Consider the following 13,986-nt stretch of genomic DNA (forward strand, 5'->3'; position numbering starts at 1 on the left):
AGAAAAAATATATATATATTTTCAGCAGACAGGGTGGCTTGAACTACCACAAAAAAAAAATGTTTGCATCCTTCCGCAGAGCTTTGAATCAAAGAGGCAGGATATCACAGATTGTAAACAGGACCAGAGCAATAAGGTTATCCATCACTAGAAGCGTAGCTACCCAGACGGCTGCGGTACTTTTCAGAAGGCATACACGGTCTTCTGGACTCTATAAAACAATTGAGCCAGATTCTTTTTTCCTGAGTGTACTCAATCGGGCCCTAAAAACCTAGAAATTCGGTGTACTAACTAACTAATTAAACGAATATCTAATGCCTGGTTCAGATTACACGAATTTTTCATCTGTTACAATAGTCACTGTGTCAGATTTTGCGATTTTGACTTGTGTCGTAGACAAGACACATTCAAGACTACACATTGCTGACCAGTCACTGCGTGCCATCTTTAACGAGGCACGTGATGTCATCGAGAAGGCGAAATCAGTAGCAAGTGACTTCTGGAAATGAACGTAAACAAAAAATGGATTAAGCGTGAGTGTTGTATTGGCTTTCCTGTGTCCAGAAAAAAGTAAAAAATGAAAGAAAACCCGACAGGACGCGTTTCTGGATTGTTCGAAGAGGACAATATGGGCTGTCAATCCTCCAAAGTGAATTTGAGGTAAAATATTGTTTTCTTATATACTTTTACTTTTAGCACCCTGGTCTCTCTTTCATTTCGCCATTTTTGAAAGTTGTGTACGGAAAAGCTTCTGTGCTCCTATTGGTCAACCTCATACAACAAAAAAATTAAACATGCTAGTCTTTTTGTTGTGATGTTGTGAAGCATGGGCGTAGGATGGTTGCAGGTAGGTTAGGTTGTCGCCCACTGTGACACTATACGAGACGATACGATCGAATCTTGCGTCCCGACGCCCATTGTCGTTTACAAATCCCCTACGAATACACTATGTTAAACGGATCATGCCAAAATCAGGCTAAAATCATGTAATCTGAACCAGACTTAACCTAAAATTGTCACTGACACTTTAATTTTTCAACCATATACCATTTGACACATCTATGACATAAGAGAACAACATCGGAAATGAATACCTGGAAGGCTGAGAGGTCCAGCAGGGCGAAGGTGTTGAGGAAGCGTAACCCCTGTAGGGCCACCTGGATGACGACGGAGCTGTAAGGCCCCTGGGGGCCCGTGGGGCCGACAGAGAGAGGCTCAGGGGGAGCGCTGTGGAGGAGTATGCAGTACAGCATGTGAAGGACGCCCACCAGATCAGTGCTCTGCAGGAGGGCTGTCAAACCGGTAGGGTCCTGACGTTTGTTGTCAAAGATACTCAGAGAACTGAAAACGACAATTAAAGGGGAAAGAATTACATTCATTGGTAGTGTGCCAATCTGAACAAAACCTAAATGAAGGCTCACATGAAGAGAGATAGCAACAGACATCCAGAAAATTGTGTAGAAATGTGCTCTTACTCAAATATAAACAAACAAGATCAATCACACAAGATGTGGGACAAAAGACCACTTTGTTCAACAGGTAATACCCGTCAACCAGTGACTGGCACTCCAGGAATGAAAAACAAATCAGGGTCAGAAATACTGTTCTGTATACTAATTCTATTAGCAAGGCCAAAGGTGTTCCTCATTGTATCCAATGTACCAGGCCAGTGAAAGAAGGCTCCTCATGTTTATGCACCTTTCAATCTGAATCACTGGCCTTTCAAACAAAGTAAGCAGAGCACAGGGCTGTTCTAGTGCAGAGGGGAAGTGTGGCAAAAGGTGGCCAAAGGAGTGGTCTGAATGTAACAGAACCTGATGTGGTGCTGGTTACTTGCTTAAGCAACAAAAACCGAAGACCCGGGATGTAGGAAGTGTGAGATGTCTGGTCCCTGCGGCTTCTAGATTTACTCGCCAGACCAGAGCCTGTCCTTTCTGATATAAATAACGAAGGCAAGCCCCATCTGTGAATCATGCCTAGGGGGCAAATAGGACTAACTGGTAACATTTGGCCCTGCCCGAGCCAGGAATGAACACTAAGACGGTGTGTCTGCGGCCAAATATATGAGGAGAGATAGGAAAGACTTTACACTTCTGAGCCTGGGATCAGGGACTGGAGATCAGAGAGAAAGAAACAAAGTGTGAGGTAAAGTAAAATAGAGATTCAGGAGAAGGAAAAAAAGGATACAAAAAAATGAAGAAACAATTCTACTATTAATGTGTAGAGCGGTGGATATAATGTGATGGACAGAACAAATGTATAGAATGTATACCAAGATAGACTGATAAACAGATGCATTACATGCATAAAGCATGAACCTATAGATGTATAAAATGAATGTGATGGACAATGTGAGCTATATAATGGATAGAGAGTGATGGACAAATGTACAGAGAGACTGATATAATGTGGTGGACAGATTCATAAAATGAATGAAAAGAATGTATTAGAGAGTTGAACAGATGTATAGAATGTATATAGAATGTATAGAGATGGACAGAATGTGGTGAACAGGTGTATAGAATATATATAGAATGTATAGAGATAGTTAGAATGTGGTGAACAGATGTATAGAATGTGGTGAACAGATGTATAGAATGTATATAGAATGTACAGAGATGGATAGAATGTAGTGAACAGATGTATAGAATGTATGTAGAATGTATAGAGATGGATAGAATATGGTGAACAGATGTATAGAATGTATATAGAATGTACAGAGATGGATAGAATGTGGTGAACAGACGTATAGAATATATATAGAATGTATAGAGATGGATAGAATGTGGTGAACCCATGTATAGAATGTATACAGAATGTATAGAGATGGATAGAATGTGGTGAACAGATGTATAGAATGTATAGAGATGGATAGAATGTGGTGAACAGATGTATAGAATGTATATAGAATGTATAGAGAGGGATAGAATGTGGTGAACAGATGTATAGAATGTATATAGAATGTACAGAGATGGATAGAATGTGGTGAACAGATGTATAGAATGTATATAGAATGTATAGAGATGGATAGAATGTGGCGAACAGATGTATAGAATGTATATAGAATGTATAGAGATAGATAGAATGTGGTGAACAGATGTATAGAATGTATATAGAATGTATAGAGATGGATAGAATGTGGTGAACAGATGTATAGAATGTATATAGAATGTATAGAGATAGATAGAATGTGGTGAACAGATGTATAGAATATATATAGAATGTATAGAGATGTATAGAATGTGGTGAACCGATGTATAGAATGTATACAGAATGTATAGAGATGGATAGAATGTGGTGAACAGATGTATAGAATGTATTTAGAATGTATAGAGATGGATAGAATGTGGTGAACAGATGTATAGAATGTATGTAGAATGTATAGAGATGGATAGAATGTGGTAAACAGATGTATAGAATGTATATAGAATGTACAGAGATGGATAGAATGTGGTGAACAGATGTATAGAATGTATAAAGAATGTACAGAGATGGATAGAATGTGGTGAACAGATGTATAGAATGTATATAGAATGTATAGAGATGGATAGAATGTGGTGAACCGATGTATAGAATGTATATAGAATGTACAGAGATAGATAGAATGTGGTGAACAGATGTATAGAATATACAGTATATAGAATGTATAGAGATGTATAGAATGTGGTGAACCGATGTATAGAATGTATACAGAATGTATAGAGATGGATAGAATGTGGTGAACAGATGTATAGAATATACAGTATATAGAATGTATAGAGATGTATAGAATGTGGTGAACCGATGTATAGAATGTATACAGAATGTACAGAGATGGATAGAATGTGGTGAACAGATGTATAGAATGTATATAGAATGTATAGAGATGTATAGAATGTGGTGAAAAGATGTATAGAATGTATGTAGAATGTATAGAGATTGATATAATGTGGTGAACAGATGTATAGAATGTATACAGAATGTACAGAGATGGATAGAATGTGGTGAACAGATGTATAGAATGTATAGAGATGTATAGAATGTGGTGAAAAGATGTATAGAATGTATGTAGAATGTATAGAGATGGATTGAATGTGGTGAACAGATGTATAGAATGTATATAGAATGTATAGAGATTGATATAATGTGGTGAACAGATGTATAGAATGTATATAGAATGTATAGAGATGGATAGAATGTGGTGAACAGATGTATAGAATGTATATAGAATGTATAGAGAGATACTCAGGATATCCACTAATTAAAAGAATGTGACCAACATGGAAAAAATGCAAAGTGTTGATGGAATGAAATTGACAGATAAGCAGAATGAATATCTAAAATGTAGGGAGAGATAGACGTAGAGGCAAGGTAAGGACAAGATCTAAAAATGTGACAAACCACCAACTGAAGTTGAGCCTCTTAGCAAACATCTCATACACCAATAAACATACTGGAGCGCTCCACACAGCAACAGTAGAGCCAAAGTAGAGGGAAGTCTTGGAACTTGGACAACCATCTGTCAGCCAAAAGCACTGGCTCCACAACTATGCAAACTCGCCTTACTCTCTGGCTATCTTGTGTTGCAGGACATTTAATTAAGACCCATCTTACCAGATTTACAGCAGCATGTTTGTGTGTCTTAGTCAGGACAACACCCTGCAGATTAGCAGGATTGGTAACTTCATATCCCTCAGGGTATGAGCAGAAGCGGTCCTTAAGCTGATCTGAGACGAGATCTTCTGTTACTGCGCAACGGCAAGAGTCTGCCTATTGGTATCAAGGGCTGATCCCTAAACAGTCTAAAAGGGGCAAGTTCTACAAGGTGTCACATTGCAGTTGAGGATACATCTGTGAACAGTACACTAAATGCACTGGAGGGGAAACAGACCTTTTGGGAAGTCAAGGGGGGAAAGGAGCGTCAAGCTTGGTGAGGGGGAAACCTCACTCTCGACAATGAGATCACACCAAGTGCAAGAGATCGGCAACTCAGAATCAGCTTCCGGGAGGAAGCCACCATGTTCGACTGATCTCAGCTCTGCGCTCCTCACCCACGTTTAACCTTACCCGGCGTAAGAAAATCCCCAGAGCTGGTCTCAGGTCAGATGATAAGGGCAGCATCCACCGACAGTCACGATCAGTGTCTACATGAGGGAACAAAGACTTGGTTCTCATAGAGTGACTGTGCATGACGTGCTTCACATCTCCTGACCCTGAAACAGGAGACAGCAGTGTGGGATGAAAGTGAAAGGCCTGACAGAGGCAATTTGAGTCTACCTACTGACCCCAAATCAGCGTCATCTGATTAATCCATACTTACAGCTAAACCTGTGGTAATGCTGTTAGTGTCTACTCGATTTAGGAAGGACGTGACAAAACACACCTGGAACTTTGATTTGCATTGAAACAAATTCCTTGAGGGAAAGGGGTAATTTAAAGACTTGAGTAAAAATAGGTTTCTAAATTAGTCAAGGTCCCTAAAATCTGGTGGGAATGTGGTCCGCATCCGAAAATGTCCTGTGCCATTTCCCAATCTCTCTCTTTCTAACTTCCTATCACTCTACACCAAGAGCGCCCCTCTAGCTTCTGCTGATCAACGTTCCAGGAGAATTTAGCATTGGCACCACCATTTCAATCCATTTTGATTGCAGTAGAGGCCACAATTCATGTTAACTCGCCATCGTTAGCTTAGCACAAGGACTCATTGACTTTTATTGGCCGTTGATGACTATTAATGAATGAATATTTAATCCCAACAAATACACTGGTAGCCGGTGACAGAAATACAAAGCACTCGCTGTAAGAACGAATCGCAGGCTCTGGAAACAGCAAAAGAGTAGAGCAATTCGGAAATGTCTAACACGAACCACAAAGGGACAAATTCCTGGCCTTCAGCAAGGTGAAGAATGACAGAATGGCACGCTGACTCGATTATGAAAGATGTTGATTTTGTCGTTGAGCAGGACTATTAAAGAGAAAAAAGGGCAATGGAGTTTCTCACAGATATTCAGTGTCAGAAGCCAAAGGATGTTGGGAGAGACACTGGAGTTGTCACAACCAGCTGGATGTCGTCATAGCATGCAACAGCTGGAAAAGAACATAGCTGGCCAATTGAGGTGGAGCTAAGACCTTTGAAGAAACTCCAAAATCCAAGTGAACTGGAATGGACTTGCATGTAAAAATCGATTTTTTTGCAAATGCAAAGACTCAAGGTTTTTCTGAAACACATCAGTAGCACTTTCTTGTCTACCTTTTAATAAACCTTATCAGGCCCAGACAGAATCTGAAGCAGAATTTCAACATCACAATGTACAAAAACAATCCCTCCTAAAATGTTTACAATGCAATTTAAAGTATGTAGAAAGCAACAGTGCAGCATCACAGTGATCTGTCTTTTCTGCAAGTCAGGGTCAGAGGTCAAAGTCGGGATATCGCAAGCTTTGACTGCGTGGTTAGCCTCTGTCAGCAGCTGTGCATGCACAAAACGCACTCCGACACACACGTGGGTGGGCTGCAGGCAGGAGTTTACAGTGCAAGGAGACAGAGCTGCGGAGTCGCTAGATGACTATCAGCACAGGCTCTGCAGGGCTAACGTCAGACACTGGGAAATGAGCTGCTGATTGATGGGACTGCTGTCTCTGGTCTGCACCTCCTCACACAGCAGAACAACAAAACTACAGTGGACTTCACCTATTAATTTAGAAAGGAATGAGGTTATCTGCTTGTCTGGGGATGTTTGGGAAGGGTGCGACTACTAAAAATAGATACTATGGAGGAATCATGGTATAGTGATGGCATCATATGGTGGGAAGATTGATTTTTCCCATTTGGTACTGAATAATTATCATACCCAAATAACATAAGTAGTATATATATATTATATTTTCAATGTAATTCAAAGAATACCACTATTATGATGAAAGTCCGAGTATACACCATGTTATTTTGTAAGTGGACTGGAGGGTCATGTCCAAGGGGGTAATCCATCGACCGGAAGTTGAAGCCTCGCGGGAGCTGCCATCTTGTAGCAGAACTTCACTTGCGTTAGCATTCCCATTGACTCCCATTCATTTTGGCGTCACTTTGACAGCGAATAACTTTACATCTGAGGCGTTTGGAAGACCCCATTTGTCCTTTATTTATTTCTAAAGAAACACGACAATGTATAAAATGCCTTGTAGCTTATGTTATGGCCCCGTAGAAGCAGTTTTAGTGAAAGTAGGCTAACGATTGCGTCATACCCACGCGACTCTCTGTCGCACAGTAGAGAGATCACCGTATGGACAGGAGAAGAAGCTCACGCGCAATCGGGGAAACGTGGAGGCAAAATGACAAAATAATCAGAATACCTAGCAGAATTGTCTCCTTCTCCTAGCTCATGGACAGCTCCTCCTACAGATTTCTCATGCCACAGCACTAGAAGACAGATGGATTGCTCTCGTCACATTACGCAGTCACGCGTCAGCTAAAAAAAATCGCCAAAAACGGGCTTCAAATGTTCCAATGAGATGGCTCTGTCCATTTCTTTTACTGTCTATGATCATGTCAAATAAAGGAAGATATTGGAGACAAATGAAGTAAAGTAACATTAGAAACCACTCACCGCCCAGTCATGCCAAAACTCAACTTGCACATCCCATGGAGGAAAGCAGTGGCTTGCTCCAAAAAGGCAGCCATTTTGGGACTCTCGTCGATCGGCCCTTGTATGGACAGGAAACAGCCGTACAGCTTGTCGATCAAGCCCATGTTCACCACATAGCTGAGGGAAACAAGCCGAAACGCGTCAGACTTCAAAACACATGAAAACATTTGGATGACAATCACATTAATCATGCTCGTTTTCTTGACAGGAACATCATTTTGATTTAGACTACATTTATAGTCAACATTTATTTTCCCTTCCGCTTTCCAATACATTGAATTGCCTCTCTAGGATATATGCAAAGGTTGCATAAATGATGCATTTCAAACGCAGCATATAGGTTAGGACATTCTGTAACAGACTTTACACTCGGAGCACACCTACTGTCTAGTAGGCAGGTCACTGCTATCCAGAATGCTCTTGGTCTGAAATCTGAGCTCTCATCTGAGCCCTCAACTCCTGCCTATTATGTCTATATCTCTAATTTGTCTGGTCAAATGAAAGGTCTCATGACGGTGTTGGTCCGCACCCACCTGGCTACAAATCAGGCCTAATTACAGTATTAGTGGATGACTGTGACTCCGTGTGCCAGCTCAGATCTAGAAAAGGAGAAAAGCCCCCCTTCTTCCCTCATGCCTCAGGTATTCAGTCCCTCCACCCTCTCCCACCTCCAGCACTCCAGTGTAAAGTCTCCTGGCAGTCAATCACTGGACCTCCCAGTGAAGTTTGGGCCAGCATTTTGTGGCTCCAGAGCAGCAACGAGCCGACTCGGTTGCAGATCCGCATTTCACACCCTCCACTTTAGCCTCAGTTTCCCAGTTTCTCCCAATCTTTATATCTTCCCCCTCACTCTCTCTCTTTTTTGCGATTTCCCTCATACCTCCTTTTGTTGCGGCTGTCAGTCAAAAGTATGTGCACTCAATAAAGGTAATTACTTCTTCTCAATAGGTCGACCATCGCCCGAACTAAAGCCCCCTTGTTACGGCTTTATTTTCCTCTTGGGATTGGCTCAAGCAGAAAGCGGCTTTCCACACACCATTGTGCAGCCTCTCAGATGGACTTCATCCGGGCAACAGAGCCAAAGTGATCAGTCATGATCAGATGTTCCAGCCTGTATGAGACTCATTCAGGGAGTTTATTCTTTTTAAAGTGAAGTGAAAGTGACACGTGAAGGCCAAGTATGGTAACCCATACTAGGAATTTGTCCTTTAACCCATCCAAGTCAGTGCACACACAATAGGAGTAGTGAGTAATGAACACACAGACGCACTGCAAACCGTGACACACACACACCCAGAGCAGTGGGCAGCCAATATGCAGGGTGTCCAACCTTTGGGTTACCAGTCGGACTCGCTAATCGTTAACCCACGACTGCCATTAGCCAATTAATTGATTGTTTTTTATGCGTTATTCTTTTTATAGTCCTCTTTTCTCTTTCAAAACCAAAAATGCGAAATTTAAAAAAGGTTTTATTTAATTCTTCGATTTATTTTTAGTAATCCAGCCACTACTTGGCCAGTTCCGGCCATGTCTGCAAGGTCACTCCACGGTCACTGCACTGGGCTTGAGACTGCTCGTGTCAAACAAATCATGGGAGGGAACACTGAGGGATTGTGGGAAGCTTGGGATTCTTAGCAGGCCGGGCTGTCTGCCTTTCCTCAGAGAGCAGGAGAAAGCCCAGCGCTAGCGCTCTCCTCCGCACTGCCCTACTCTCATGCGGAGTTCAAATGAAAGTCGTGCACTTCCAGAAGGGAATTTTGGCCAATGTGGACACTAAAAACTTTGGTTTAGAGCACAGATCTGTGAAGGAGTTGCCAGCTAAGTTAGGAAAGAGATGGGGCATCCAAGAGCATACTGTACCCAACCAAAGTGCAGAAAGCATGGTCTGATGTGTACAAGACTATGATGTCATTAAAATGGAGTACTCTTATCAACAAATTTCCCAAATTGGATAACCTCTGGATCTTTTCCAAGAGGTCATTCCCTGCTCAAGGGATATCATTCCAATGTTTCACATTGCAAAAAATATTGTTGCTAACAAAAGCCATGTCACTCTATACAGTTTTTTGTTTTTTCACCACATGCTTAGTTTTCTAATCTTAGAGAAAATGTTTTCCTGCCTCCATTTGCCTGATGAGCTGGAGGAGATGTGTGTGGAAAAGGTAAAGAAAAAAGGATGGTTTAAGAATGCAATGAATTGCATTGTAAATTGTAAATTTTCTTCTCAGTTAACCCAAGCTCTTTCTTTTTGAGAATGGTAAGGGCTTGGCTACAGTACGTATTGCAAAATTTGAAGAGGTTATACAGTATATTGCCGTGGATATGCAAATATTTATACAAAATACAAGTTACAAATACAAGTTCTTTGTTATGTCCAAAAATGAACATGATAATGTCAATGCGTTACTACAACACAAGACGTACGATTTTCAAGATGTATTCAAGATGCTAGATGAGGAAGAGTAATGGAAAGAAAACATAAAAATGAATAACCTGATAAGATCTTGAGTACGTGTGTTGAAGTTCTCACTGGCGACAGGTCTGCTCTTGGCATCTGGACTGCATATACGTGGAGAATCTCCATTCAGATTAGTTGGGTGCAACTGCCCCAGCACTGTGGCGACTGTCTGCAGAAGTCCTGTAGTCAAACCCTCAAAGATCTGCTTATTGACACTGCGGCCAAAGACTGACGTGTCCTCGTCAGGCACGAAGAGCTACAGAAACGGTTAAAGATGTGTCATTCATCATTGGTGGAAAGAGAAAAAACAAAGACATTGTCAGCTGAACTGTAGTCACAATCCTCAGACTAGACACGTTGGAGCTTTCAGGTTTCATCAAGACAGATGAAACATCTTCGTCAACGACTCGCAACATGTCTACAAGCGCGTCAAAGACGGGAAGATCTAAAACTACAGTCATGTTCAAACAACTGTAGGCATTTTCTTTAAACACTGTTTGGAGATTTGATACGGTGTTGTTACCGTTACACTATTATTGCAGTTTGTACTGCTGCAAATCCTTCTTTTGATGCATTTGAGAAAAATCGCAAAGATGTACAGTACTCGAAGCCAACATTGGTTGAAAACTGATTTAGGAAGGTCTAGAAATACCCTTTTAAATTTGCATACACTAGCTCAACTGACTGATGGTTGTCTCCAACACCAATCTTGGCATTGAAGGACATCTGAGATCACTAAACAATGGCCCATGGAGGTCTCAATATCCGGCCCAGCACTGTTGCACAATAGACAGGGTCATTTAAACCTCAGCTTGCATTTTAAAACATGTCCAATTAAAGCAGAGGGTGCAAATAAAAAGGATCCTGTCCTCTTTTGTTTCCACACGTAAGCCATTAATCTTTGGTTGGAATCCTGATCCTCTAGTGCATAAATAACTACAAGGGCGCTGATCTATTATTCATCAGCCCAGGGTTATAAATTGGTAGTTACAACTCGAAGCGACATTGTCCCTGGTGGTGTGCCAATGGCGGGCATTCCCATTTTCAGGAAGCACTTCTAGTGTTGAGAAAGACTGGTCATACTACGAGAATGCTCCTTGGGGGGGCAATGATAGGAACATAAATGTATTTTTCTTTTTTTTCCAGTTAAAATGTATATGTCTAAGAGTGAGGTTTGGCACTAACGTAAAATATCTTAGTTAAAGGTAGTTACAGCTAATTAAAGGAGTAGTTCACTTTGAAGAAAGAATGACATAGACATCTTGGATGACATGGGGGTTTAGTCGAAAAGAAATTAAGGTTTTTGATGAAAACATTCCAGGATTTTCTCCATATAATGGACTTCAATGGGAACCAAACGGTTTAAGGTCCAAATGAGAGTTTCATTGCAGCTTCAAACGGCTTTAAATGACACCAGACGATGAATAAGGGTCTTATCTAGCGAAACGATCGCTCATTTAAAAAATAAATAAATCAAAGTTTTATAAGCACAAATGCTCGCCTTGCTCTGTTCTGCGATGAGCGTTCGTGACTCAATCATCAAAATGAACAAATCTTTTATTCATCGTCTGGTGTCGTTTAAAGCCCTTTGAAGCTGCACTGAAACTCTCATTTGGACCTTGAACCGTTTGGTTCCCATTGAAGTCTATATAAAAATACATTTTTATTCAAAATAAACAATTTTGTAACTTATTTAATAATTTCCCATGACCAAACATGACGATTTTGGCTTTTGCTATAAAGAACACTTTAAAATGTCATATTTAAGGTTTAATTGAATTAAGGTGGTATTAGACTAGTCAGATGTCATTGGTTAAAGATAAAATAAAACACATAGAGATTTTAGCACAGGTACAGAGGAGTATGTTACTATGCTGAGAGAGCAGGCAAAACCAGCTACATTCTCCACAAATCTAATTACAGGGAAGGGAAGGGTGGACGCCAATAGTGGCCACACAAACACGCTCACACACACAGGTAAATGGCTACATAGGTCAGCTTGCAAAAATAACTTTGCTGACTTTTACTGACTTTTACACTTATTTGGGTGACTGTTATGTCCGTTTATATCCATCACGTGTCAAATAATCAGTGGTTTGACTTGCTGTTGCGTTAAGTTTGAAATAAACCCCTGTGCCCCCAGCAAATATTTCGTCTCTAGACTGACAGGGGCTTAATGATTTGCCAAACCAATGTTTCTTGCACAAACACACATTCACAAACACTATATGACTCAGTAACTGGGTTTCATTTACTAATTGTACACACATATTTATGTGACAACCTGCATGCACAGACATCAAATACATTTGCATTTAAATTTAATCCTATTTATGAAAAAATTTATTAAGAATATGTATTTATATATATATAATTTGGCACCTGTTGTGAATTCGGTGGAAAACCTTTTTGTTCCTTTGCTTTTGTTCAACAGTGAGGAGCTTACGTAAACACAACCCTGCTGACATTTGTGTGTCTATCCATACTTTGTCTTAATGACATCTTAAAGAGCTTGAAGTGTAGCGTGAGCCTGGTTCTAAAATCCCCTTGACAAAAATCAAAGAGCGAGAGAGAAGGCTGGGGGGGGAATACGAAAAATAAGGGACAGAAGCAATGCGAAATGTGATTCAGCAGTGGAGCTTTCCCAGAACTTAAGATGATTCAGTGAGTCATATAAACAAGAGCAATGTTGTATGTATTAAAATCCATTTTGGCGCTTGCTTTAAACTGGTAGATGAGCTACATATGCTCTGGCAAGATGAACAAGACAGAAATGACCCTTTAGACATGACAAAACAGCACTTTACAACCTTTAAAAGCTAAAGTGGAAGTCGCATCCTAAAAGTATTAATTCACCCTAAAAATTCTGTCATTTTTTCCCCTCCCATTCATGTCGTTCCAAACACATTTTATTTACTTTCTCCTGTGGAATACAAAAGACGACATTTTTAACAATGTATTGGTTGCTCCTTTCCATGCAGTTATAATGAATGGGGACTGGAGCTTTCAAAGTTCCATTAAATGAATCATAAGTAGTCCAAGTGACTGAAGCATTATATTCTGTTAAAAGTCTTATGAAGTCATCCGATATCTTTGTGAGATTTTAGCTATCGTTCACAAATAATACGTTTATCGGATTAGCCAGATTTGAGAATGAATCATTCAGATGGGTGTTGCAAACTGGATGAACTTATTCACTGAAAGTTTTTGGACTCAAACGAATGATTCATTCAGAATGAATCTCTTCTCCTTTCGCGAATAGGCCAGCAAGAGCTTTGGTAAATTCTCCGGTAAAAAGCCTTAATTTTGGTCACACAAACCTATTGTAAGACTTCATAAAACATTAAACATATATCTTTGTTAAAACCAGATTTATGGTCCCGTTCTCATTCACTTGCATTATATGGAAACTGACTGCCAGGATATTCAAATTTTGTGATCCAGAGAAGAAAGTATGTTGGTTTGGAACAATATGAGGGTGAGGAATTTCTATTTTTGGCTGAACAATAATAATGTAGTGACAAAAACTTGGATTTATGGTACATTAAGACCCCAAAACCACAGGATTATGCAAACTCACGTTAACTTCAGCTGTTAATACTCACTGTTAACTGATGGAGGAGTAGGTCCATGAGAAAAGTAATTTTGTTGCTGTAGAGAACATAGGAGCAGTTGTTGTGGCAGTGCGCACAGGACAGGTAATACGTGTTCACGGCAGCGCATAGGGACCTGAAGAGAAAGAGAGGGGGGGGATTGGTTTTCAAACGCAGACAGCTTCTCCTGTTTTGAGTTTTCCATCTAAATGATCAGGATACAGAGCAGGCCCCACATAAACATTTCAGGGCTACTCCGACTGGCAGTGTAAAAGATTGCCAATCAGATGAGTTGGGTTCTTTGCTGTAATACA

General features: G+C 40.4%; 1 protein-coding gene across 3 annotated transcripts in view; it reads right to left on the reverse strand.

Moving 5' to 3' along the window:
* Positions 1–13,986, reverse strand: part of scaper (S-phase cyclin A-associated protein in the ER) — a 107,517-nt gene that overhangs the window by 20,690 nt on the left and 72,841 nt on the right. For all 3 annotated transcript variants that reach the window (XM_089127495.1, XM_089127494.1, XM_089127493.1), the window contains 4 exons: positions 13,685–13,808; positions 10,115–10,335; positions 7,583–7,738; positions 1,095–1,341 (listed from right to left, as the gene is read on the reverse strand). In XM_089127495.1, the coding sequence (XP_088983621.1) occupies positions 1,095–1,341; positions 7,583–7,738; positions 10,115–10,335; positions 13,685–13,808 (748 nt within the window). The remainder of the gene's footprint in view (positions 1–1,094; positions 1,342–7,582; positions 7,739–10,114; positions 10,336–13,684; positions 13,809–13,986) is intronic.

Source organism: Pimephales promelas, chromosome 25, assembly GCF_988280905.1.
Source record: "Pimephales promelas chromosome 25, fPimPro1.hap1.1, whole genome shotgun sequence".
Lineage (NCBI taxonomy): Eukaryota > Metazoa > Chordata > Actinopteri > Cypriniformes > Leuciscidae > Pimephales > Pimephales promelas.